At 34.2% G+C, this 26,602-nt stretch overlaps 1 protein-coding gene across 1 annotated transcript; it reads left to right on the top strand.

Annotated features, from left to right (window-relative positions):
• The first annotated feature begins 277 nt into the window (after nucleotides 1-277).
• LOC143258152 (ileal sodium/bile acid cotransporter-like) lies at nucleotides 278-25,427 on the top strand. Its single transcript, XM_076517166.1, has 6 exons — nucleotides 278-494; nucleotides 6,547-6,752; nucleotides 10,408-10,612; nucleotides 17,703-17,963; nucleotides 21,140-21,296; nucleotides 22,409-25,427. The coding sequence occupies exons 1-6, from the start codon at nucleotides 324-326 to the stop codon at nucleotides 22,468-22,470; spliced, it is 1,062 nt and encodes a 353-aa protein (XP_076373281.1). The 5' UTR covers nucleotides 278-323; the 3' UTR covers nucleotides 22,471-25,427.
• The last annotated feature ends 1,175 nt before the right edge of the window (nucleotides 25,428-26,602 follow it).

Here is a 26,602-nt window from a genome sequence, read left to right as displayed (position 1 = left end):
CTTCTTTATGAACTTTGTGTGTGAATATTTTACTTTTACGAAATATCTACAAAAGCTATCAGTTTTAAGTGGAACCACACTACCTTGGTACATCCAAGCAGCATCAAAATATGATCATATTAGAAGCATTTCAATTGCAACTTTTTTAAGGGAATGATTGTCATTTGATTTGCTGAGTTCTAAAGTTTCTTTAATATATTTCCTCATTTAAGGGCGTCACAGCCTTATAACACGTCAAAGTTGCAGGTATCTAGTACGCGAACACGTACACCAAACTAGTATTTAAACCTGACTTTTCTATTACACTGAATTACAACTTCGTTATGGATACTGACTATAGCAACTTCTTTAACGCTTCGCTCATTAATAACGAGAATGTTACGGAGTTTGAAGAAAAACACGCACCTCCTCTAAAACGAGCTCACGACATTCTAATTGTTTTTATTCTTCTTTTCATCATGTTTGGAATGGGATGTCACATCACACTGTCCGAGGTAAGTTTAATTCTTGTTTCTAACTTTTATTCATAAAATAAAGAAAACGACTCATTCGTAACGAAATGGGTCTGTTGAAAGTCTGACACGTCCAAAAACACCATTGCTTCTTGCAGCCTTTCCGAGATCTACCTAATGTACGAGGATGACGCTTAGATAGTAGTTACCATGTTCATACTCTTGACATGATAGATTGCAAATCGTAATGCGTACAAAATATGAAACAGATAGGCATTTTCATTACTTAACATCGTATATCAATTCTAAATCATTCAGCAAAACAGAACATTCACAATTTACATATTTTTTCTTTACGTAAGAGCTTAGCCAACATAATTATGATCTTCACCTTAAATGTGCTTATAGAACATCCGATTTTTTTATAATCAATATATCCATATTAGATAAAATGATGAATAAAACAAACCTCCAATAGTATTAATAGTTTAGCTTCTATGTTTGATTTAGCGTATGTAGCTCTGCATATTCTCTTTTGCCACACTATAAATATTACTCTGATATTATTTTATATTTGTTTTTCTGAATGTTTGAGGCAGGTGTAACTTAATTGTTAGCGTATTGGAGTGGGGATTCTAGGGTTCCAAATTCGCGCCGTATTACCACAAAAAGTCGATTAGACTTTTGGGTACCATTGGGGCGTTATAAGAACGATGGTCAACTTCTAATGTTCGATTAAAGTAGGCCAAGAACTGGTGGTGCAAGAGATTTGTGAAGGCTTAGGATCGGAAGAGATAGCGGTATGGTCAAGTGGTCAAGGCGATCGACTCGTTACCTGAGGGTCGCGGGTTCGAATTCCCATCACACCAAACATGCTCGCTCTTTAACCAGTGGGGGCATTATAATGTGACGGTCATTCCCACTATTCGTTCGCAAGAGAGTATCCCAAGAGTTGGCGGTAAGTGGTGAAAACTAGCTGTCTTCTCTCTGGTCTTACATTGCCAAATTAGGGACGACTAGCGCAGATAGCCTTCGTAAAGCTTTGCGCGAAATTCAAAAACAAGACAAAGAAGAGATAGATCATTTCTAACTGCTTGCTGGGTAAACCCTCTTAAACACCTGTCGTGAAAAAAACAGTCTCCTCAAATACGAAATCTGTTACAAACCATTATTCTCACTGTTATACAGAATAGACTACCTACACGAAAGTGTCACGTGCCACCTATGAGCTGTGAATACTTTGTTCTGGTCAATTTGTCTAAAATTATCGGTTACAAGAAAGTTATTTGTAGTTTTGGGCTAACTTTTATAAGTAAACTAATCCACTCTCTGAAATTTGACTTTCAGGTTTTTTTGAGACACGTGATTGTTTTTTTCAGTTTTTATTTCGTCAGTAATGATGTTTGTATAGATAACTATAATTCAGTTATCACGTGAACATGTTTGACCTAATTTCAATAGTTTTCTACAACATTAAAAGAATCAAAAGTAAGCCTTTCTCAGAACTTTAATGATGTTACAAACTACGTGCAACATGATAATCAAAAGTGTAGTTGAGTTATTGCTAGAACACAAATATAACTAGCCAGAAAGGTCAGTTGACCAATTTAAATATCCAACATAGAATTGGAACTATATTTTCAGATTTAGCAGGAAATTGTTATGGCTGTTTTTATAAATAGTGCACAAAAAGAAAGTTTTAATAGAAATGTGTCAGTTTAAAGCAAAACAGAATACAATCTATGACGCAAAACATCTATGGAGCAATAGTATGTATTGTAATACTACTGAAGTTGTGTACTTGTTTGTGGCACAGTTACAAAGGAATGTTGCAATTTCTTGTCAGCTGTGTCGTGAGCACAACGGATATCGAAACCCGTTTAGAGCGTTGTAAGCCTTCAGACTTACTGTAAGGTGTACAAATGGAACATTTTGAATAAGTGATTACTTCTTCCTTTTTTATGTGAATAAATTATTTGATTTTAGTATCATAATAGTGAATTTTAAAACTGGCCAGTGTACATTTCAATTAGAATAGACATTCATTCAAATCCTCTCAAGAGTGGTCATTGCAGTCAAGAAAACCCGATCATATGATATGTAAAAAGGAATAGATTATCAAAACGTTCAAGGATATGTTTTGAAATTTTTGAAACTTTGTTATTTTCCTATTGAAGGAAAGAACTTTTATTTAATTTTACATGTTTCAAGTTTTCGGTTTAATAGGTTTAAATAACGCTCATTATTCAAATATCAGTCTCCTCTTTTGACTACTATAAGCCCTGTATTCAAATAGATAAAAACATATTAACTTTTATAAATCGTGGTTGCTTTTTGCAAGATGCAAACAGCGTGGAACGAGGAAAATAAAATTTATGCTGAATGCAGATAGGTGGTTACAATTGGCAACACGCAGGTGCACGCACACAAATGACAAAAGTATACATCGTTTCTGCCGAACAACTCTGTTTAGGTTCATGTAAAATATAAACGTGGTGTAGTTTTATTAAAGTGTTTTATGTGTTACATCTGTCCTTGGTAATGAGCCTCCTAGTGCCTCAGTGGTAAGCTGGTAGCGTCTCACACTTAAATGTTAAAAACCGTAAAAGAAGACGCATATTCTGGTAATATGCCAGATGGTTTACCGTAGAACAATCTTTATAAACCACAAAGATAAACAAATTGCCAGAAAACTAACGAAAAAAAGAAAGCGCGATTAAGTTTACATTTTGTTTGTTATACCTAACTTACAGCCGCATGAGGTGTTAATTATTATGATCGAAAATCTACAGTGACAAATTTCACATACTATTTATGTTTTTCCGAAAACCAGAACTGGTACGAATTTCTTTGTTCTCAACTGCATGACGTAAAATAAAAATGTCTTGAAATATATACAGGTTTTTAGGCTTACATTTCTATTTGGCCGTTGGACGATAAATAAATCTGGTTTAGAAGTTAAAAATCTTAGGGTTAGTACAGAAGAAACGAACAACTTGAGTAATGACAATTAAATAACGGAAACAGAATGTGTCGTAATCACGATTTGGAAAAGGATGGGGGCAAATTACTAATGAACTCCAAAGAACCCTGTAAAGCAGAATATTTGGTAGTGTAGCGAAAGAGAAAATTTGTCATTTAATTAAAATACTTATAAGTACTTTTTAGCTATCAATATTATGTTTTGAATGATCAATTTATTGATTGGAAAACAATGGAGTTGTCACCCAAAATAACTGTTTGTGTAAAACTTTAACCAATTTTGTTTCCGCAAAGTCATCCTTAATTTTGAAGTGAGATTTAATTATCACTTTTCTAACTCACCTACGGTCCCATAAAGTGAGGAACAAATTTTCTGCAGCAGCGAGACAAGGACAATAAACCTCCGATTCAAAGTCTGGACATGTTAACCGATATACTACGCTTCGGCTAGTTGGATAAACATGTCAAATGGATGGCATTGTTGTGCAGATGATTTGGTTTATGGGTACGTTGCATCTTGAATGAAGTGATATAGAAAATATTGTATTGGATGATTACGTAACTGAAATGGTTAATATAATTCATTATTATCCTGCAATGTAAAATAAAATATTTCACTTGTTACGAAATTATTGAATAGAAGTGTGCTTAAACATCGAGACAAGAAAAAAATTGAAAAGTGAGTGGTGGAGGGATTGTTGATTTAACTAGAATAAAACTGATAGTTTGTAATTAAGCACAAAGTTACACAATAGGCTATCTTTGCTCTGACCAACACGGATATCGAAACCCATTTATGTAGCGTTGTAAGTCCGCAGACATACTGCTGTACCACCGGGGGACAACTGAGTATAGAGTAAGAGAAGACTGGTTTCGATGTCTAGTAAGTAAACTAGTGTTAGGATTTTGTGTTATCCTTGGTCACTATTTTGCAAATGAGGATTTTTTATTGTATGGATCTATACGAGTGGGTGCGACAGATCTCCCAAGAGTAGTTCAGAAATTCCCGATCAAAATTAATTTCTTTAAAGATTAAACTACTTGATACTGTCAGTTTTCTTTCTTTAAGAAGTGCGTCAGACATTTTAACATCTACGGAAAGTTAAAAACAACAACATTCATTTGCACCAATGTATTACAACAGAAAGTGTTTAATTTTGGTTTTAGTTGTTGTATAAGTAGGCCTTTGTTGATTTTGCGTTTGTTTACATTTGTTTCCCTCCTCAGCTGGGTTTGTTTTTCTGCTCTTTTCTCCAATATCAAAGTCGTGGCAGTTATTACATTGTATTTTATGAGTAATGTTGGTATTGTGTTTGTCAGTATAGTTTTTACATAGTATGGATTACTTTAGTTTTGTACCTAGTTTTAAAAAAAACAGGAGTTTACTGGAATTTTGTGCTTTCTTATAAGTTTTGGTTTGTTTTGAGTTTCGCGCAGAACTACAAGAGGGCTATATGCGCTAACCGTTCCTAATTGGGTTACTCTTTTGCCAACGAATAGTAGGATTGACTGTCACATTATAACGCTCACACAGCTGAAAGGGCAAACATGTTTGGTACAGCGAGGATTTGAACCAGCGAGTTTTAGATTAAAAGTCGCGCTCCTTAACCATCTGGCCATGCCGGGCCTTCTTATAAGTTTTTCCATATTTTTTCGCTGATATCGGGAACATGCAGGAGTGTTAGTTTTTGTAGTTTGTTGTATCTTGGGATTTATTATTGTTTGTTTGTTGCTGTTCTAGGTGTGTGCATATAATTTTTTTCACGGTTTTTCGAGGAAATTTGTTGATGCTGATGAAGTGTTGTTTTATTTTGTTGACTTTATCGTTAATTTTATGGGGTGAGCATAGTTTTATGGTTGTGTTTATTTGGTTTATTAATACACTGATTTTTGTTTGTTTCATGCCTTGAGTTTCAGGGAATATATAGATCAGTATGGATGATTTTTCTGTGGGTTTCTGGTTTGAATTGTATATCGGTTCTTGTGATATTGAGGTTAAAAAATGCTATTTGGTTAGTTTTCCCTGTTCACAGGTGAATTTAATGTTGAGGAGTGCAGAGTTAAAGTAGTTGAAAAAAGTAAGTGTGTGTTCTGCGGATGTGAAACCAGCTATTGTATCGTAAGCACATCTGTACCAGTATAATGGTGGGTGTGAGTTTGAACAGATTTCTTGACATTCAAACTCTGTCATAAAAATGTTGGCTTGAACTAGTGACACGAGATTGGCCGTTCTTCGGCCACTTATTTGTAGGTAGTCTTGGTATTTGGACATAAAGTTAGTTTTTGTGGTAGTGAATTCTCTAAGGGTTGCTAATTGGTTGCTGTGGATGTGTATTAATGGGTTAGGATCTTGGATATAAAGTTCTAAAGCTATTTTGCAACAGAGGTTGGAACTGCTGTGAAGAGGTAGATTTCATCAAAATTGGGCCATTAAGGGTTAATGATTTAGTTGATGAAGAATAGGTTTAAAGTTAAAAGTATTTGAAAAAGGAGCCGGCTGATTAGTTTATTAGTAATTAGCCATGAAAAATAAATAGTATATGTTACGAAGAGGTGTGAATAATATTAGAAAGATAGGTTAACAGTTGAATAACTTCAGAAAGGCCCACCATGGCCAGGTGGATTAAGGCGTTCGACTCGTAAACTGAGGGTTGCGGATTCGAATCCCAAACGTGCTCGCCCTTTTAGCCGTAGGGGCGTTATAATGTCTCGGTCAATCATACTATTAGTTGATAAAAGAGTAGTCTAAGAGTTGGCAGTGAGTGGTAATGACTAGCTTCCTTCGCTCTAGTCTTGCACTGCAAAAATAGGGACAGCTAGCGCAGATAGCCCTTGAGTAGATCTGAGCGAAATTCAAAAACAAATCTTTCAGTAAAGCGGTCTTGTTTTGCTGCTCCTCTATTCTACCATTTTCAGAGAATGCCTGTTTTATCAAGCGTATAACATTGGGCTTCATAAGAGAAATACCATTCTTTCTTTTTAAGCTCTCATATTAGTGGTTACCCACAACAAAGCTGTGATTCTTGAATATATGTAAGAGTACAGAGCTGTAAAATCAGCACAGTGTATAGATGCATGTTTTGTAAATCTAACATGATTTTTCTTTTTGCAGATCTGGAGTCACCTGAAGAAACCTATAGGTTTGGTTATAGGTATGGCCAGTCAGTTTTTTCTTATTCCTCTTCTGGCATTTTCTTTTGTTAAGATCTGTGGAATGGGTGCTTTATACGCAACAGGAATAATGATTTCATCTTGTTGTCCTGGAGGAAGTTCATCTAACATGATTACCTATTTCTGTGGAGGAGATGTTTCTTTAAGGTTGGTTTAATTTTAGTGTCATTTGTTTTCTGTAGGGTAACCAGCAGCATGTTTGTGGGTTCAAAATTTCACACATCATATAATGTTTTCTTTACACGTATATTGAAAGTTAGGAATCGTTAAAGCAAGGTTATCTAACTTTTCGTGTTACTGTTTTATAATTTTTGCGTTTGATATTTGTTCCATCGTAATAAGATGAGTAACAAAATAAGAAATATCTTGCTTTATTATGCCATTAAATATTTGGCATAGGCTGCAAAAAATATTTTCCAAATGTACTTAAAATTTATTTGAACTTCATTCACCTGAAGTATCCAACTGTTACTCTAAAAGGTAATGGCAGAGTTAGATCTGCCATTGTCTGAAATAACATTGTCTGAAACCAAGTCTGAAATAACACACACATCAGAGTTAACATGTTTTTCAATATTAATATATAGGAATTCTCCCTGTCTTCCAATTATTATAATATCACGACATTTGATGATAGAAGTGGCTCAACATCCACATGTCGCATAAAGTGTGTGTGTGTGTTTTCTTATTGCAAATCCAAATTGAATTACTTGACATGTCTACTGAGAGGAATTGAACTTCTGATTATAGTATTGTAAATATGACAACTTGTCGTTGTTACAGTGTGAGATTTGCTTTATTAAATACGTACTTGGTAATTATATAAGTGCTTTCTTCTTCTATTAGTTTTGTTCAACTGTAAACCTTAGAAACTATCGAAACTTCCTTCAAAAATTTTAATTTTTGAGATTACATAGTTTCAGCTTTCCGTGACTCTTGTAAACTTTAATAATTATTAAAAGTTTCCTCTGATAACTTATTTTTTAACTTCAACTTCGGTTGACATCATTCAATATTAGCGCGGACGACTGCGATCGACGTCATATGATGCAAACATTTTGTGCGCAACATTTTGAATGGCCTGCTACAAAAATTTGCGAATTTTGCACATGGTGTTGTAGCCAGATTTACACAAGCCGCAAACGAAGGATTAACCAAAAACCTGTAGCTTCAGCATTGTCATTCTTTCCTTATCATTGCGGCTCTTGCTGTTTTAGTGTGTATGTTTCTCGTGTGATATACTTTAATGTGTATGTATATTCTAGTTTCACGCTTTTGATCCAGAGGTGTGAAATTTACAGAAAAACCATCTGAGGTAAAGATATGTTAAAATTAACACAACATTTAATTGTGTTTGCATATCAGTGAAAGTGCATGTTTGTGTTTATACTATGAGAGTTTATTGGTTTTTTAAATATCATTTTATAAAGGATTTCTTTTTGTCTCCATGGATAGCGTCTTGCTTTCTCTCTCCTTTTGACACTGAAAAAGAAAGGTACACCCTTCGAAAGCGCTCGATTCATAGGGTTTTATTTCGATTTTATCAGGTCTTCTTGAACCTACGAGTTTTTTTAACACCATGAAGGAAAGTTTTTCTCTGTTCGTCTCTCTTAGATTACATCATTCAAGTGCCTTATCTTAAATCGTTTCCGTAGGCAGATGGTTAGGACCTCAATCTGAAGGGCGCGAGTTCGAATCCCTGTTTCACTCAACCTGCTTACCATATTAATGTGGGAGCGCTATAATGTGACGCTCACTTCACCAATTCATTAGTGAAAGAGTTTGCGGTTTGTTAGTGATGACAAACTGCCTTCCCGATAAGTTTTCGCTCTTAAATTAGGGACGGTAGCGCAAATAGTCCTGGTGTAGCTTCACGTGAAATTCCAAATATTCTAATTGTTTCTCTAGCCGAGAATGTATCAATGATATTCATTTTTTAAATATCTAAGATATACGTTTACAAAGTCGCTAAGTGTCCACCTTTTACTGACGACACTAACTGGCCCGGCATGGCCAAGTGGTTAAGGCACTCGACTCGTAATCCGAGGATCGCGGGTTTGAATCCCCCGTCACATTAAACATGCTTGCCCTTTTAGTCGTGAGTACGTTATAATGTGACGTTCAATCCCACAATTCATTGGTAAAAGAGTAGGCTTTGGATGATGATAACTAGCTGCCTTCTCTCGCGAAATTCGAAACAAACCAAACGATATTAATTGCCAAATTAAATTCATTTGAAAGGTACACATGAGTCCTATGGTCGTTATTAAACACAATGAGGACTGTTTCTGTTTGAGGGAAAAAGTACTGCAATTATCACGTTAAAAGAACTTTCAGCGAATTTAGAATAAGTTACGAGGGAAGTTTTGAACTGTTTGAGCTTAATTTCAGGGTGTAACCATGACGTAATAGGACTTCTTTGAGTTTAGTAGAGTTGAATATATTGTTTCTAAACACTTTGGGTAACAATAGGATATTAAATAAATTTACTGAGTTGTCTTTAATTCTTACGTTTGTCGAGATTTACATTTGTGAGCGAACTGCTACCTGCTTGACGTTTGAATTTTTTTACGTTTCTTTTTTTGGATGTGGTTTAGTAAATAGGTTTGTAAGAAGGAAGGTAACCAGAAATTTCTTTAGCACTGTGGAAAGTATGGTTTGTATATTTCATGAGTGTGTGTGTGTTTGTGTATTTTTCTTATAGAAAAGCCACATTGATTTATCTGCTGAGTCCACCGAGGGGAATCGAACTCCCGATTTTAGCGTTGTAAATCAGTATACTTAGTGCTGTACCAGAGGGTGACAGATTCTTCAGTGCATTGACAGTACTGGGGATTTCATAGGTGTTTTTTGTCGTTGAGCGCAAATCTGCACAATGGACTGTTTGTGCTCTGTTTATTGCAGCTGTCTAAATCTGATTGTTGGCGTTACAAGTCCTCAGATTAACCGCTGAGGAACCGAATGTACATTCTGTAAAATAAATCATAATCAGCGCAATACCAAGTAATAAATTTTATTCTATGAAAATAGAGCATTTTCTTACTATAATTGCTTTTGTATTACTCACAAGTATCTATATATTTTATAAGGGAATTATTCGTCTTATTTTTTGTTTATAACAATAGAAAATCTAAATTTGTATTGGTCACAAGGAATACTTTATTTCCTTCTTTACAAAAGCAGTGTGCCTCCATGGCTCACCTGGAAGTCTGAGGATTATTGTGCTAAAAATTCAGGTTTAATTCACGCTTTGTTAGTTTGTAGTTAAGCACAAAGCAGTGCAATGGGCTAACTGTGTTGTGTTCACCACTATAATCAAAACCCGATGTTTATTACAGTAAGTCTGCAGACATGTCACTGAGTACATATGTCCCATTGTGTAACTTTATTTTATAAATAAACAAAAGCAATATTTAATACTGCACATCGACACACTTTAAAGCAAACCTGAAGAAGTTGTTGTGCTATTTTGTTTTTGTTTGTCTTTTGAAATTCGCACAAAGCTACTCGAGGGCAATCTGTGCTAGCCGTCTCTAATTTTGCAGTGTAAGACTAGAGGGAAGGCAGCTAGTCATCACCACCCACCGCCAACTTTTGGGCTACTCTTTTTCGAACGAATAGTGGGATTGACCGTCACATTATAACGCCCCCACGGCTGAAAGGGCGAGCATGTTTGGCGCGACGGGGATGCGAACCCGCGACCCTCAGATAACGAGTCGCACGCCTTAACGCGCTTGGCCATGCCGGGTCCTTGTTTTATAAGCCTTTTTAACTAAATAGTCATTTATATTTTTTACTTCAGTGTCGCTATGACAACGTGGTCAACAATTATCGCTCTAGGAATGATGCCTTTGAACTTGTGGATTTATTCACACGGAATTGATACAGGAACTGTTATAATTCCTTACTGGAAGATGGCAGTCTCTCTGATAATTATCGTGTTGCCTCTTGCTTTTGGAATGTTATTGAAAGTAAAGTTACCAAAAGTGGCTCCAATATTTACTAAGGTAAGATGTACAAGTTTTAATTATTTTAAGCAATATAAGGTGAAAATTAAGATACTTATAACTAATAAACTGGAATTTTACGGTTGTGTTATGACAAATAATAAATTATTTTGTATCGCCAGGTTGGCATGGTGACTGATCTTTCAATCGTGGGAGATGGCAAACACTTTAACTCCTCAAACATACTTTTTGTCTGACCTTAACGTGGCAACATTCTGAGTTAGGCCATATTGGAATATGTCGCCTTCCAGTGGGCTTATTCACGTTGAGAAATGACAATATTTTGTAGTTCAGTCATATTCCTCAGAAGCACTGGGAGCCAATACCAGACTAGGGTATTGTTATTTCGTTTGATTTTATCAGCGATGAGACCTTAAATAGACAATGATAATCAAAGTACAGGAAAAAGAGCTTTTTATACAAAGGATTTTATAAGGGAGTTTATCCTCACGAGGGCACTCTCAGCTTGCAGATTTAACTGGATTTACAAACAACAGAAAAATCTGACTCTACACAGATAAGGTTATAGTGTTTGTATTATTAGTTTGTTTTTAAATGATTTAAAAAAATAGATTTTTGTTTTACTATTCTCTGTCGTTTTTGCTATTTTTTATCTGTGCATTTATTATTTTTTATGAGTTATTATAAGTATAGGTACCGTTAATTTGCTACCATATTGCAATAACTTATTATTTTTGCAATATTTTATGTTGAATTTGTTACTGATTGTGTATCATTAATCGAAGGATTGGTCCACTAGTTAGTTTAAGAAATCGCTAATTTTCAGTACTTCAACACGCACAGTTTCTGGCTCATAGTAGATTTTTCATCAATTAATATTCATTCGGACTTAAAAATTTGTTTTCATTGAAATCGTGACCGAGTTCTTTACAAAATGTTAATAACATTAGATATTCTTCTGCTTAAATGTTTTCAATACATCATGTGCGAGAATACAATTCATTTGCTATTTTTCAGCTCTGTTTATTGGATGACAGCTTGTCAGTTTCTATGGTTCTAACATTCCGCCATCTTCATTTATAACTCATAATGAATTTAAATCCTCAAATGGTTTTTATATAGAACGCCACGAGTCTTCACTACTTTTTGTTATTCTTATAAATTTCATAATCATAATCATTATGTTCAAGAAGACTTTCACTTACTATAGAACTATTATGACACAGAACATAATCAATATGTTCAAGCGAGCTTCCACTATTTGTTGAATTATTATCACTTAGAACGTTATAACAATATTTAGGATGCTTTATCTTTCTCAACAATTATAGTCTTCAAAGAAAGAAACGCAAAAGGGATATTTTTTTAATTTAAGGAGAAATATATGTAATAACGTTACAAGCTCAGAGTATCTAATGTTACACGTGTTAAGGCACTGATTGTCAGACCAAAATGACAATAAAAGTTGTGCACTATGAAAACGGAGGAAAACATCGGATTTTTCGCCAAAACGCATTCGTGTCCAATAAATTTGTTTGAGAGATCTGCATGTTCTGTAAGTGAAACATGTGCAAAATCCCTATAAAAGTGACGGGTTCTCGGTTTCCATAGCTCAGTGTTAAGCCACCGACACGCAATACAGTTACGCCAAGACTGACTGAAGCACAACGCAACAACGCCATTGTTCGTTGGGAAGCAGACGAATCTTGATCAGATGTTGCCAGAGCTGTGAATGTGTCCCCAAGCACCATCACAAGGCTATGGGATCGTCACCAACAACATGGATCAACTCGTGACCGTCCACGATCTGGCAGACCTCGTGTGAGCACGCCCGCACAAGATCGCTACATCCAGTTACGTCATCTTCGGGATAGGACCACCATTGCGACGTCTACTGCCTCAACCATACCAGGGCTGCGTAGGATTTCCGTGGACCCGTGTTTACCGTCGCCGAGGTGAACGTTTTGCAGCAAACTGTGTGTAGGAAGTTGACAGATTTGGTGGTGGCAGCGTCATGATGTGGGCTGCCATCGCCTACAATGCCAGAACAGATCTTTTGCACATTCGAGGGAATCTTACGGCTCAACGACACGTCGACGAGATTCTTAGGCCCCATGTGCAACCCATCATGGTGAACGTCAACGACGTTTTTCAACATGACAACGCCCGTCCTCACACAGCCCGACTCACCACTGTCTTTTTTGAGACACCACAACATCAACGTTTTTCCCTAGCTCTCAAGATCACCAGATTTAAACCCCATCGAACATCTTTGGGACGAGTTGATCCGACGTCTGCGACGGCGACAACCTCAACCGCAGACTCTACCTCAGTTTGCAGCATTTCACAGAATGTGATTCGTCATCCCATTGCTTCCATGGGCAGGAGATGCCAAGCAGTTATTGATGCTCACGGGGGGCATACTCGTTATTGACGTTGAGTGACGTTAAACTTCAACTAGTGAGCGTGGACTTCGCCTTTGCAGACTTTGAATGTTCAGCAGTGAATGTGCAAAGTTTCACACATGTCATACAGAACTACCCGGTTATACTGGTTAAAATTTGTCTCAAATTTTGCCTTTTGCGTTTCTTTTTTTGAAGAGTATATTATCACTTAGAATGTAATAGCCATGTTCAGGAAGGCTTTCATTTTTGGAAAAATATTATGAGTTAAAACGTAATAGTTATGTTGAAGAGGGCTTTCACTTTCGTTAGAAATATTATAAATTAGAACATTATCATTATGATCAAAAGAGCTTTCACTTTCTGTAGAAATACTATCACTTGGAACGTTGTCATTATGTTCAAAAGCTTTTTTCTCTTTCCATAGAAATATTATCACATGAAAGTAATAAACATGTTTAGAAGGGTTTAACTTTCTCTGGAAATATTATCGCTTAAAATGTAATATTTATGTTCAAGAGAGCTTTAACTTTCCACAGAAGTATTATCACTTAGAACGTAGAGCTTTCAATTTCTGCAGGAATATTATCGCTAAGAACGTAATAATCATGTTAAATGGGTTTTCACTTTCTATAGATATATTATCACTTAGAACATATTCATTATGTTCAAGAAAGCTTTCACTTCTTACAGAACTATTATCACTCAGAACATAATCATTATGTTCAAGAGAGCTTTCACTTTCTGTTGAATTATTAACACTTAGAACGTAATAACAATGCTTAGGAGGCTTTCACATTCTCTAGAAATATTATCACTTAGAATGTAATAATCATGTTCAGGAGGGCTTTCATTTTCTGGATAAATGTTATCACGAAGAACGTAATCATTATGTTCAAGACGGCTTTCAATTTCTTTAGTTATATTAATACTCAGAACATAATCATTATGTTCATGAGAGCTTTCAATTTCTGTAGAAATATTATCACTTAGAACGTAATAATCATGCTCAAGAGGGATTTTACTTTCTTCAGAAATATTATCACTTTGAACGCAATAATTCTGTTCATGAGTGCTTTTACTTTCTATAGAAATAATATCATTTAGAGCGTAAATATCATGTTCAACAGTGCTTTCATTTTCTCCAAAAATATTATCACGTAGAAAGTAATAATGATGTTAAACAGGGATTTCATTTTTTTTAGAAATATTATCACTTAAAACTAAGTCATTATGTTCAAGAGAATAATCACTTTCTGTAGAAATATTTTCATTTAGAACGTAACATTCATTTTCAACAGAACATTCACTTGCTATGGAAATATAAAAACTGAAAACGTAATGATTATGTTCAAGAGATCTTTTACTTTCTGTAGATATATTATTGCTCAGAACATAATCATTATGTTCAAGAGAGCTATCACTTTCTGTAGAAATATTATCATTTAGAACGTTATAACCATGTTTAGGAAGCTTTCACTTTCTGTATAAATGTTATCAGTTAGAACGTAGTCATTATATTCAAGAGAGCTATTGGTTTCTGAAGACATATTATCATCTATAACGTAATAACCGCATATTTAAGGGGTTTCACTTTTGTAGAAATGTTAACGCTTAGATCATAATCATTATGTTGAGTAGAGCTTTTACTTTCTGTAGGAATATTATCACTTAGAACGTAATAATCATGTTAGTGGGGATTTTACTTTCTGTGGAAATATTATCACTTTGAAAGTAATCATTATGTTCAAGAAGGGTTTAATTTCTGTATGTATATTATCACTCTTAAAATAATCATAATGTTTAAAATATCTTTCACTTTCTGTAAAAATATTGTTACTTAGAACGTAATAGTTATGTTCACAAGGGCTTTAATTTTCTGTAGAAATATTATAATTTAGAACGTAATAATCGTTTTTAAGAGGTCTTTTATTTCTTTAGAAATATCACTTAGAACGTAATAATTATTTTCAAGAGGGCTATAACTTTGTGTGATAATATTATCATCTTAGAACGTAATTATTATGTTCAAAAGGGATTTCACTTTCTGTTAAAATATTATCAATTAGAACGTAGTCATTATGTTTAAGAGAGCTTTCACTTTCTGAAGAAATGTTGTCACTTATAACGTAATAATCATGTTAGGTGAGTTTTCACTTTCTGTAGAAATATTATCATTTAGAACGTAATAACCATATTTAAGAACTTTTCACCTTTGTAGATATATTATTAGTTAAAATATATTGATCATGTTAGAGTAATTTCACTTCTGTTAATATATAATCACTCAAAACGTAATCATTATGTTCAAGAAACCTTTTAATTTCTGTATGTGTATTATCACTCTGAACATGATTATTATTTTCAAGAGACCTTTAACTTTCTGTAGAAATATTATGGCTTCGAATGTAATAAATATTCTTAAAATGGATTTCATTTTCTGTTGAAATATTATAACTTAGAACGTAATAATCATTTGCAAGAGGTCTTTCACTTTCTGTAGAAATATTATCACGTAGAAAGTAATATTCATGTTCAGAAGGGCTTTCACTTTCTGTAGAAATATTATCACTTTGAACGTCATAATCATGTTGGCGAGGGCTTTCACATTCTGTAAAAGTATTATCACTGAGAACGTAATAATCATGGTGGAGAGGGCTCTCACTTTCTGTAGAAATATGATCATTTGCAACGTAATAATCATGTTGGCGAGGGCTTTCACATTCTGTAGAAATATTATCACTTAGAACGTAGTCATTATGTTGAAGATAGCTTTCACTTTCTGTAGAAATATGATCATTTGCAACGTAATAATCATGTTGGCGAGGGCTTTCCCATCCTGTAGGTATATTATTACTTAGAACATCATCATTATGTTGAAGAGAGCTTTCACTTTCCATAGATATATTATCACTTAGAATTGAATCATTATGTTCAAGAGGGCTTTCATTTTCTACAGATATATTATTGCTCAAAACATAATTATTATGTGCAAGAGAACTTTTACTTTCTGTAGAAATATTATCACTTAGAACGTTATAATGATGTTCAAAAGGGTTTTCACTTTCTATAGAAATATTATCATATAGAAGGTAATAACCATGTTTAGGAGGCTTTCGCTTTCTGTATAAATATTATCATTTAGAATGTAATATTCATGTTCGAGAGAGTTTTCAATTTCTGTAAAAATATTATCATTTGGAACGCAATAACCATGTTTATGGGGCTTTTACTTTCTGTAAAAATATTATCACTTAGATTGTAATAATCATGATCAGGAGGGCTTTCACTCTCGGTAGAAATATTATCATCTAGAACGTTGAATTCATGTTCAACAGGGCCTTCGCTTTCTATAGAAATATTATCACTTAAAAGGTAATCATTATGTGAAGAGAGCTTTCACTTTCTGTAGAAATATTATCACTTAGAACGCAATAATTATGTTCAAGAGAGCTTTCACTTTCTGTAGAAATATTATCACTTAGAACGCAATAATTATGTTCAAGAGAACTTTCACTTTCTTTTGAAATATTATAGTTTAGAACGCAAAATTCATGTTAAACTGGGCCTTCCTTTCTGTAGAAACATTATCACTTATAACGTAATAGTGAAGAAAATGGAAAATGAAACATCCATTCAGAAGGACACATAACAGTTCAATGATCCCAGAAAAAGAGGAATCTTTAGTGAATTACTTCCAAGAAATTAGGTACCACTGACGATGCAGTAGTAATAGTTTCAAAGCAAGTGATGAATCTGATGATGGTTTGAATAGTAATCATTATTTTTATTGTAAGAGTAATAATAGTTTATCAATGAACTTTTACTAAACGTTTCCGGTCTTCCATGTACTTACAGGCAATATATTATAATATTAAAACAAAAATAACCTCCAAACAGACAAAGTTTACATGCTTGTGTTGAAGAGAAATATTTTGAAAAAAGTCTGAAGAATTATACCACGAATATGTCCAAAAATTCTATCCAAAAATGCTAACATTCTATCCGCAACTTAGATGAGATCCCATTTTTACATTTATCGTTAAGAATAAGGGAAAAATGTATATAAATATGATTAGTTAAAAGATGTTCAAGTTACTGTGAAAAAATAAGCAAATGTCGACTTGTTGTATCAGTTACTGTACAAAATGTTAATTAATGAAGATATCTGTACTTTGCAATAAATGAAACCAAAAAAAAAAAAAGCTAAGTAATTCAGGTGAACATGATACCAAATTTTTAAATAATATTCACCCGACGGTCAGTTTGAATACTGAATCGGTGGTCAGTCAGTATGACTGTAACTACTGGCAACTCTGATTTGAGGTTGGCTACATATGGTATCACTGAAGTGAAGGACTTGATATACGCTCTTTATAGTGAAATATAAGTCATACTCATCTGTGATTCAAATTTGGTTAATTCTAACACCATCCCTGCTATCACAGTAAATAAAGAAAAGATGAAAACAGGTTAGTCATAGTATTTATAAGGAAATTACTATTTTTCATTCATTGAAACAATGTATTAGTGATAATGTAGTAATATGCATGTATAATTTCACGTTAAATTTATGTAATACGCATGAATATAAATTTATATTCCGATATCTTAGTTTACTGTTGGGTGTAAATTTTGTAAAGCATTAGAATGCCTTTAAAATAATTTAAGAGGGCAAGACCTATACAGTATTTTTCTAAAACATCATTTATTTATTATTCTTCTAGCTAGGAAGTTACAGTGGATTTGGTATCATTCTTATCGTTCAAATAATGGAAGTCTTTATTTTCCCCGACATCTTTGATGACGTTCCTACTTCACTGTATATAGCTGAAGTACTCATGCCAAGTGGAGGAATATTTCTTGGAGCCGTCTTTGGTCGGATTTTTCGCCAACCATGGCATATTTGCAGGACTATTGGAATTGAAGCTGGATTCCAGAATATTGGAACTGCTCTCACTGTGATTTCTCTTTCGTTTCCTTTCAGTGTAAGATCATACATTTTAGTATCAAGATAAAGAGCTCATTCATTGAATCTTGTGATTTTTCTAACCGTATCCCGTTTTGTAATTTTTGATTTTATTACTGTTTTTATATTGGAATGAATCCGTTTTTATTGAATATTGTACATTCCTTGAAATATTTTTTATTGTGTGTCTTTTGCAGATTTTCAGCGAAATATGCGATTACTTAACCTTCTGTAATCCTATATTATTGAAGAAATTTTTGCACCGAGATGTGGTTTTATCTTGCTTTTTCTTTTTCTCTACCACGCTCTTCTGTTAAAGTAAATTAACTTTTATATTTTATACCGGGAATGACATTAAACAATAACACTTCAGCAGTTTCTTTATATAACTGAAACAAACGAATAAATATAATTAACACTAAAACACTGAAAAATAATATATTTTATTGAAATTTAAAAAAAAAACAATTTGCTTTGCTTCCATACGGAAATGTAATTTTAACTATTATATCTCATATCCTTCGTGAACATTTCAGTTTAAATGGTTTATTTATTTATTTTTTCCAGCTATCTTTTGAAATATTTCATGTGACTTCGCTACGTACGTGAAAAGTTAAAAAAAAAGATTAAGACAGACATGTGCCGTTTCTTTTGAAAGCAAAAGAAATTCGTTTAACTTATATATATTTCTTCGGTTTTCCAAATGTGGCAAGTTTTCCGTTACAAGCTGTTTGCTATTTTATTTCATTGAATTCGGTAAATCAATATCATTTTGGTATTTTAAAGCAAGACAACAATTCGAATCATAATAAAGTCATCATGTAACATCCACTGGTTTCTGGAATAGCAGAATCACATTTTTACATACCAGTAAAACAAGGATAGATATATTTTAGCTATAAGCACAAAATGAAATGAACAACAGCTATTCTGTCAGTGAAAGTAAAAGAACAATGCTAAGTTCGGAACAGTAAATCATTGTGATGGAGTTGTAACAGTAAAATCCCGGCAATAGTGAGGTAGCACCCAAGATGTGGACTATGCACAACTTTTGCTGCCGTTAGATGGCTCTGATGAAGTAGGTTTGGTTTGTTTCGAATTTAGTGCAAAGCGAGACGAAGTTTATCACAGCTGCCGTCACTAATTTAACAGCGTAAGACAACAGGAAAGACAACTAGTCATCATCATCATTCACCGTTAACTCTTGAACTACTCTTTTACCAACGAATAGTGGGATTGACCGTCACATTATAACACCCCCACTGCTGAAAAGGTAAGTCTGTTTGATGTGATGGAGATTCGAACCCGAAACCCTCGGATTATGAATTAAGCGCCTTAACCAACTAGCCATGACGGGGTGAAGAAGAAATAGAAAGTGTAGTAGATTATCCTATGTAAAGGATTTTGCACTCTGCTGCAATCTCAGCTACACTATCCTATCCAATCACTGTTCTGTACTGGTTTATCATAGTATTGGGTGTGTGGATTGAGTATTAGAGGAATGTGTAAATATCTTCAAGAAGAAAATTTAATTAAACGGTTAATCACTAAATTGAAGAAGAAATAACTGTATTAAGCTGTTGAAACAAATGCTGAAAACCGGAAACCAAGTTTTTCGAAGATCCAACACGTTCAGGAATCAAAGGTGTATGGCTATGATTGTCGAAAAACGTTTTGGTCGGAGTCTATGCGAGGTGTTTGGATCGAAGTCCATGTCAGGTGTTTCAGTTGATTAAAGACTGGATTTCGTGCACCAGAAAGATAAATGAGACCAGTGAACATCTGTGAGCCACAGCAGAACAAATATCGTATACTTACAAACGCCGCAGCCCTGCATAACGAGGTTGTTAGAACACTCGACTCGTCATCTGAGGGTTACGAGTTCGAATACCCGTCACACCAAACTGACTCGCTCTTTTAGCCGTTGGGGCGTTATAATGAGAGAGTGAATTTCAAGTCCGTTGGTAAAAGAGTATCTCAAGAATTGGCATTAGGTGGTGTTGACTAGCGGCCTTCCTTCTAGTCGTACACTGCTAAATTATGGACAGCTAGGCAATTAAAAAATAAACAAACAAAAATCATCCTCCACTTGTTCTCACCTCTGCTTAGGACTGGTTACAGGGTTATAATAACGGTGCCAGTCTATTACACTAACCCAGCAATCATTCTTCAATTGATTGATACCGTTGTGACTTGCTTCAATTTCTAAAACTATTGGCAGAACGGATAAAACAATCGTAACTAGTGATGGAAACAAGAAATATCCAGTGACCTCTTGGGGTCGCTTTTGTAAACCAGTGGACTGTATTTCAAGTGGTTATGTATGTTTCCAAATATTTCTCTTATATAAAAGTTATTTAAGCGACATTTTTGCAAGTTCCACTTATTTGTAAGATAATATCTTCACATGGGGCAGCGTTAATTCTACTGAACATTAGGGTTTCGTATCCCCGCGGTGCACACATCAGATAGCCCAATATAGCTTTGCTTTAAGGATACAAACGTCATTGTAATTTATGTGCTCTTACAGATGTCTTATATTACATTTTTGCTCATAAACGCTGATGGCAATATCGGCAAAATTGTGATTGTTTTGTTTGAATTTCGCGTAAAGTTGAAATCTGCGTTAGCTGTCCCTAATTTAGCAGTGTAAGACTAGAGGAAAGGCAGCTAGTCATCAACACTCACCGCAAATTCTTAGGCTACTTTTTTACCAATGAATAGTGGGCTTGTTCGTCACATTATAATGCTCCCACCACTGAAAGGGCGAACATGTTTGGTGTAACAGGGGATTAGAACCTGCAACTCGCGGATTATGAGTCGAGTGCTTTAACCACCTGACTATGTCAGCTCTAATATTAGGGAGATATTATCGTAATGACATGACTGAATATAATTTCATGAGCCTCATGAACTTATTTTCTCGCTATTTATTTAGTGCTTCTGTAGTGAAAAGGACCTAAAGTTCATGTAACGTTTGATGACATGACTAAACACCAGGTTTTAAATTATCCATTATTTTGTAATTTTTAACATGTTTACAAAAATAACTTATATTCAATAAAATGAATAAAATAAGAGAAATTAAAATGGATATTTCCATAGTTCTATTAGAAAAATACCAACAAACTGTTTCATTGATGGAATTATTACTTGTAACTTATATTTAATTAGCACATATTTGAATTTTTACAGTTACAAAGATACATCCTTCTATTCCCTGCATTATACGGATTTTCCATGATGTGCGTTGGTATCCTCATGGCTGTATTCTTTCAGATATATAAGCGATTCTCCCGTCGGAAGTCTAAAAATGTTACTGATGAAGCATTAGAAGAAACATTGAATTTAGGTGAGCGTACACTAAGAATTATAATCATGAGAATAGAATGGAATAGGAAATGTTCTGTTTTTCATAAATTATTACAGGTTGTTATGTTGTATTTAAGTGTTTTCGAAAGAGACAGCGATATATTTACGGTTCGAATCCTCGCGGTGTATTCACCAGATTGCCCAGTGCGGCTTTGATTTTCAAGCAAATAAAACTAACAGTCGATGTATAAAAATATTTGACTGATTTACACACCAGGTTGTTGGAAGTTAAATTGTTTTATATTAACATGTATTCATTCATTGATTCACTACTCGATTCCATCAAGGAACATAGGGCCGCAATCACTTGCGGATTCTTCAACAGGTTTTTAAGTGAGTAAGTTGTTAGCCCACTGCACCGAGCCGTCCCTAATTTAGTAGTGAAAGACAAGAGGGAAGGCAGCTAGTCATCACCACCCACCGCCAACTCTTGGGCTACTCTTTTACCAACGAATAGTGGGATTCACCGTCAGTATATAACGCCCCCGCGGCTGGGAGGGCGAGCATGTTTGGTGCGACGCGAACGCGAACCCGCGACCCTCGGATTACGAGTCGCACGCCTTAACCCACCTGGCCATGCCGGGCCATTAACATGTATATTTTGTCTCTTTGTGCCACACTTTGTTTGTTGTGTTCCAGTTGGAATTAGATATGAAGGAACAGTGTTTATTCATGACAAGATGAATATTCGTCATTCCAAAGTTGAGAATAAGGGTTATTTGGTTGAAATTTTTCTGAAAATAAATATTAGGTTGAAACTATCGAAAGTTAGAATTAGAGAACAATTTTAAATTTTCCTTTTCCTTTCAGCTCCTTTACAGAACTGATGGAAAACAAGACAACTGTTCGTTTACTTACGATCACGGTTTCATCAATAAAGGTATTGTCAAGTATGATTATAGGAAAATTTGTTAGTTTCAGGGAAAAAGCTGCACAATCTCTGCTGTTCCCATCCCTGGATCGAATCACAATTTTTAGCGTTATAAACCTTCAAGCTTGCTACTGAGTCATTAAGAAAGCTCGCTCAAAACTCTGAGATAAGTTTCTAATGTTATGCGACTAAGATCTTTCTTTTTATCTCTTTTTTTTCAGAAACTACAGAAAAGACAGAAAACAACATTGAAGACTGTAATGTTGAATCAAAAATTCTTTAGGAACAAAAGTGACAACGATCCGTTGATAATTATTCAAACAACTTTATTTACAGTTGTTATATATCTGTTGTGTGAAAATGAAAATAAAAATTGAGCATAAAGTTGGACAACCAAATAATAGGAAGAAAAGAACATGAAAATAGAACTTCTTAAAATTAATTAGCATTAAGCAACAGCAAGAATTTATAGAATATATTCAAAGTTCCAAGTTCAATAAATCTAAACATTTTTCAGATAATTCAACTCAAAGGAATTTTAGGAATAATATTAAAACTGTCACTCCTCTTATCATTATTATATAATTATCTGATATTTATTAAAAGCAAAATATACAGTATTTGAATTTAGGAAGTATAATAGCGATATATGCTATGAAAGTAGACGTTCTTAAACAACGCTCTCGTCTTAAACGCAAACATAACTGTTTTATATGTTGTTACTAAAGGGTAATTGGATATGATAACCTCATCTAGGAAAGAATGTGCATTTGAATCCCATGAAATATTATGACGTCCTTTGACGTCTAGCAGTTGTTCTGATGTAAAATTAGTTAATTCGAAAGAAATTATCAAGGGTGTTCGAAGATTATAGATTTCTGAGAGTTATTGTGGTCTATTCGAACCAAGTTGACTAATCCTGATTGGGTTGTGTTTTTTATTTTTTATCATGAGACAGATAAGGCACACGCAAAAGCAAAGACAAAGTCAAGTCGAGGCAGGTTGGAGTGTAGAAGATAGGGAGAGAATTAATTGTTGACACAGCATCGAAACAAACGAATCTTTTCGATGTCTGGCTTGGATCAATAAATCCAAAAAACATGTAATGGATCTAAAGATCCATTAAAGTACTACATTGAAGAGCTTATAATGGGTAGTAGCTGCCGCAGACAACCATTTGGGCTTCAGTCGACGTTTTAGACATGCAAAGATGAAGGGTTATTAGATATTACACTGATATGATTATCTACGATATTTCAAACCAATTACTCATACCAATACTTATCTTGGGTAATATGCCTAGGAATTTAGGCCTCTGAATCGGTTAATACAGTTTATCAACCCAATTGTCTAAAATTGGTTTCTCTTCAATGATACGATCTTGAAATGTGTAGTGAATCTAAACAGTAGAGCTAGATTTAAATCTATCATTCTGGACTTTCATGGAACGCGTTAACTTTCACGGTGCGCTAGACGTAAAACAACAAACTAAACATCGCTCAGAACAACAAATGTCGCTTTGAATGGATAGATTGAATTTGAACCGTAACAGCATTTTAGGTACCAGTGTTTCTGACCTAGTGTGAATACACGTTGAACAATACCACAGTATGGGCTTATTTTAACTGTGTGGGTTTAATTGTAATAGCATTAAAATGTCATGAAACATTTTTGACATTCTGTTCATTCTGTTTACATTGACAGATTTTTAAAGCAGACCCTACCTTTTTAAATGTGGTTATACACCACGTTTCGCAGTAGTTCGAAAACGTAGGCAATCCAAACCATTGAATTGAATGCAATCTGCTTTACAACGTGTTGAAACAAAGCTTGAAAGATGCAAATGACGGATCTCGATAAATCTCACTGCATTTATAACAGCTTTGAAAAAGATGTGGTAATGTATACCACCAGTGGTTGCCATTTTTTATTAAACTTGGCTACAAAATCCAGGATTGTATTTAAAAAAGAAAAGAAAAATTTCCTCCCATGCTCTGGATGTCAATAAATTGAATAATATCTATTTGTTATAAGTAGATGTTCTCAATTATGGTTTCATTGTTAAAATTATTATTGTGTTCTATTTTTATTGAATTTTTTTTTCTACAGGGAATGAAATGTCTTTTTCATCGTCTTAACATTCATCGTACGTTTATTAATTACCAGTTCAGCAACAGCTGTGTATGATCATTCATCAGAGGTGATACAATAAACATAGATATGTTAAATTCTATTATCGCTCAAATAATGTTCGTATTAATAAGCAGTGTCTATTAATAAAATACTATTTCCATTCCATTATTGAATGAACCGTTACAAAAGTAAAAGTTCTAAAACTGTGAAGTGTTTTCTCTAAATAATTTCATAGACTGTTTAGAATACACACGTACACCTCTGTATGTATATATATATATATTATTTAATGTTATGTTGAGGAGAAATTTTAACTTTATTATTCGAAGAAGAGAAGGGTTGTTTTTTCATGATAAGCCACTTTTTATTACAACGCCATAAAGACCCTTTGGTTGTAAAAATATTAGTATTAGCCAATGATTGTATGGGTTAAAATATTAAATGACAGAACTGAATGATACAACTTAACGAAACCTCCGTTTTAAAAGGGAAAGCAAAGTATAACCTGCGATTTAAAATTTTGATGTAGTTTTAATTTTATAGACGTTTTAAGAGAAATACGTGAGTTAAAAAGGGTAAAGTTGTTGACAATTTTCATAGATTTTATCACAGCAATTGATTTCATTCCTCGTTTATAAGTTACACAAGCTATAATTGTATTACTAAAACAAGGAAATGTTAAGAATAACTTAGACAAGTGGAAATATTTTTTCCCTTTTTTATCCGTCCAGTAGAATGTTAACGTTGAACGGTATATTAGAGCTTATAATTTTTTTTTATCTCTTGGTATGTTCTGTATATTTATAGATAATGTTATGAGGAATTATAATTATATTGCAAAGTATATATCTTAAAATTAAATTTTGTAAAACAGTGCACGAAGTACTACGTTAGTTTTCTAATTATATTGCCTTTACGTAGCTTTATTATATAATTACGTAGTTCATATATAAATAAGCTGATTAGCATGCAAGTGAAATAAAAACTGTGAAGATATTATTGTTATTCCTTACATTTCTTGAACTGGTTAGTGGTCTTTCCATCACTGGTGACGAATTAATAATCAGACTTCAAGAGCTTAACCTCTTATGCTTTATCAAAGTAACGTCAAAGTTTTGTAACAAAGTACCTGCCATAATGCTCTATGGAATGTTAATGCAGTGAAATAAAATGGTCTGGGAAACTGCCCAAACAACTTCAGCGATACCTGGAGTAATGGTTTCAGAGCATTTGTTGGCTACAAGCATTCATCATTTTGGAAGACTGTAGAGAGTTTGAGAAGGGATGAGACAGTACTATCAACCCTAGTTGTGCACGAGAGTCGTGGCCAACGCCCAAGCAAATATTTAATGTATTTCTGTAATTTTTTGCTACGGTGAGACATGTCCGGAGAGACTTTGCCCTCGATCCAGGCCAGATATTTGAAATGTTCGTATTGGTGGTGTGTATCTTATCCTAGTAGTCGATACCATGTTTTTAGATATCTAAGTTTTAATTAAGGTTTGTTGTGTTGCCCGGTATGACCAGGTGTTTAGGGCGCTCGACTCGTAATCCGAGGGTAGTGGGTTCGAATTCCCGTCACACCAAACATGCTTGCCCTTTTAACTGTGGGGGCGTTATAATGTGACGGTCAATACCTCTATTCTTTGGTAAAAGAATAGCCCAAGATTTGGGGGTGAGTGGTATTGACTAGCTATTTACCCTCCAGCATCACACCACTAAATTAGGGATGGCTAGGGTAGATAGTCCTCGTGTAGCTTTGCGAGAGATTAAATATAAACGGTTCGTTACGAAGTTTTACAGTCTTGTCTGTAATATTTTAACTATGTTAATAACATTGTCTTACTTAAGTACTTGACACTTTACAGTTGTTTTTTTTCAAATTCTCGGACTTGATCAACTGAACAGCTGACAGAGAAAGTAAAGTAGTTAATATGTGTCTATATGTTTTGTTAATGTTAATTTCTTATGTTACTTTGCATGTAATGTTTTTGACAAAATATACGAAAACATGTAACACTCAATACTCGTCTTTGTTCATTAAATCATTAATATTTAGCAAACATATCTTATTAGAAATCTTGCTTTCTTTCTGTACAAAAGACTTATAATATGTTCTGAAAGTCTGCCAAATTTCGTGTAGATAAATCGTTTCGTATTGTATCGGACGATGTATCGATACAATCTTGTCACGGCTTTACGTATTGCTGTATTGCCACGCCTTTAGCTGGTACACAACCTTTAACAGTATCGGCTGTCTTTGTGATTACTTTTAACCTAAC

Source organism: Tachypleus tridentatus, chromosome 7 (assembly GCF_004210375.1).
Source record: "Tachypleus tridentatus isolate NWPU-2018 chromosome 7, ASM421037v1, whole genome shotgun sequence".
NCBI lineage: Eukaryota > Metazoa > Arthropoda > Merostomata > Xiphosura > Limulidae > Tachypleus > Tachypleus tridentatus.
This window is presented reverse-complemented; position numbering and strand designations above follow the sequence as displayed.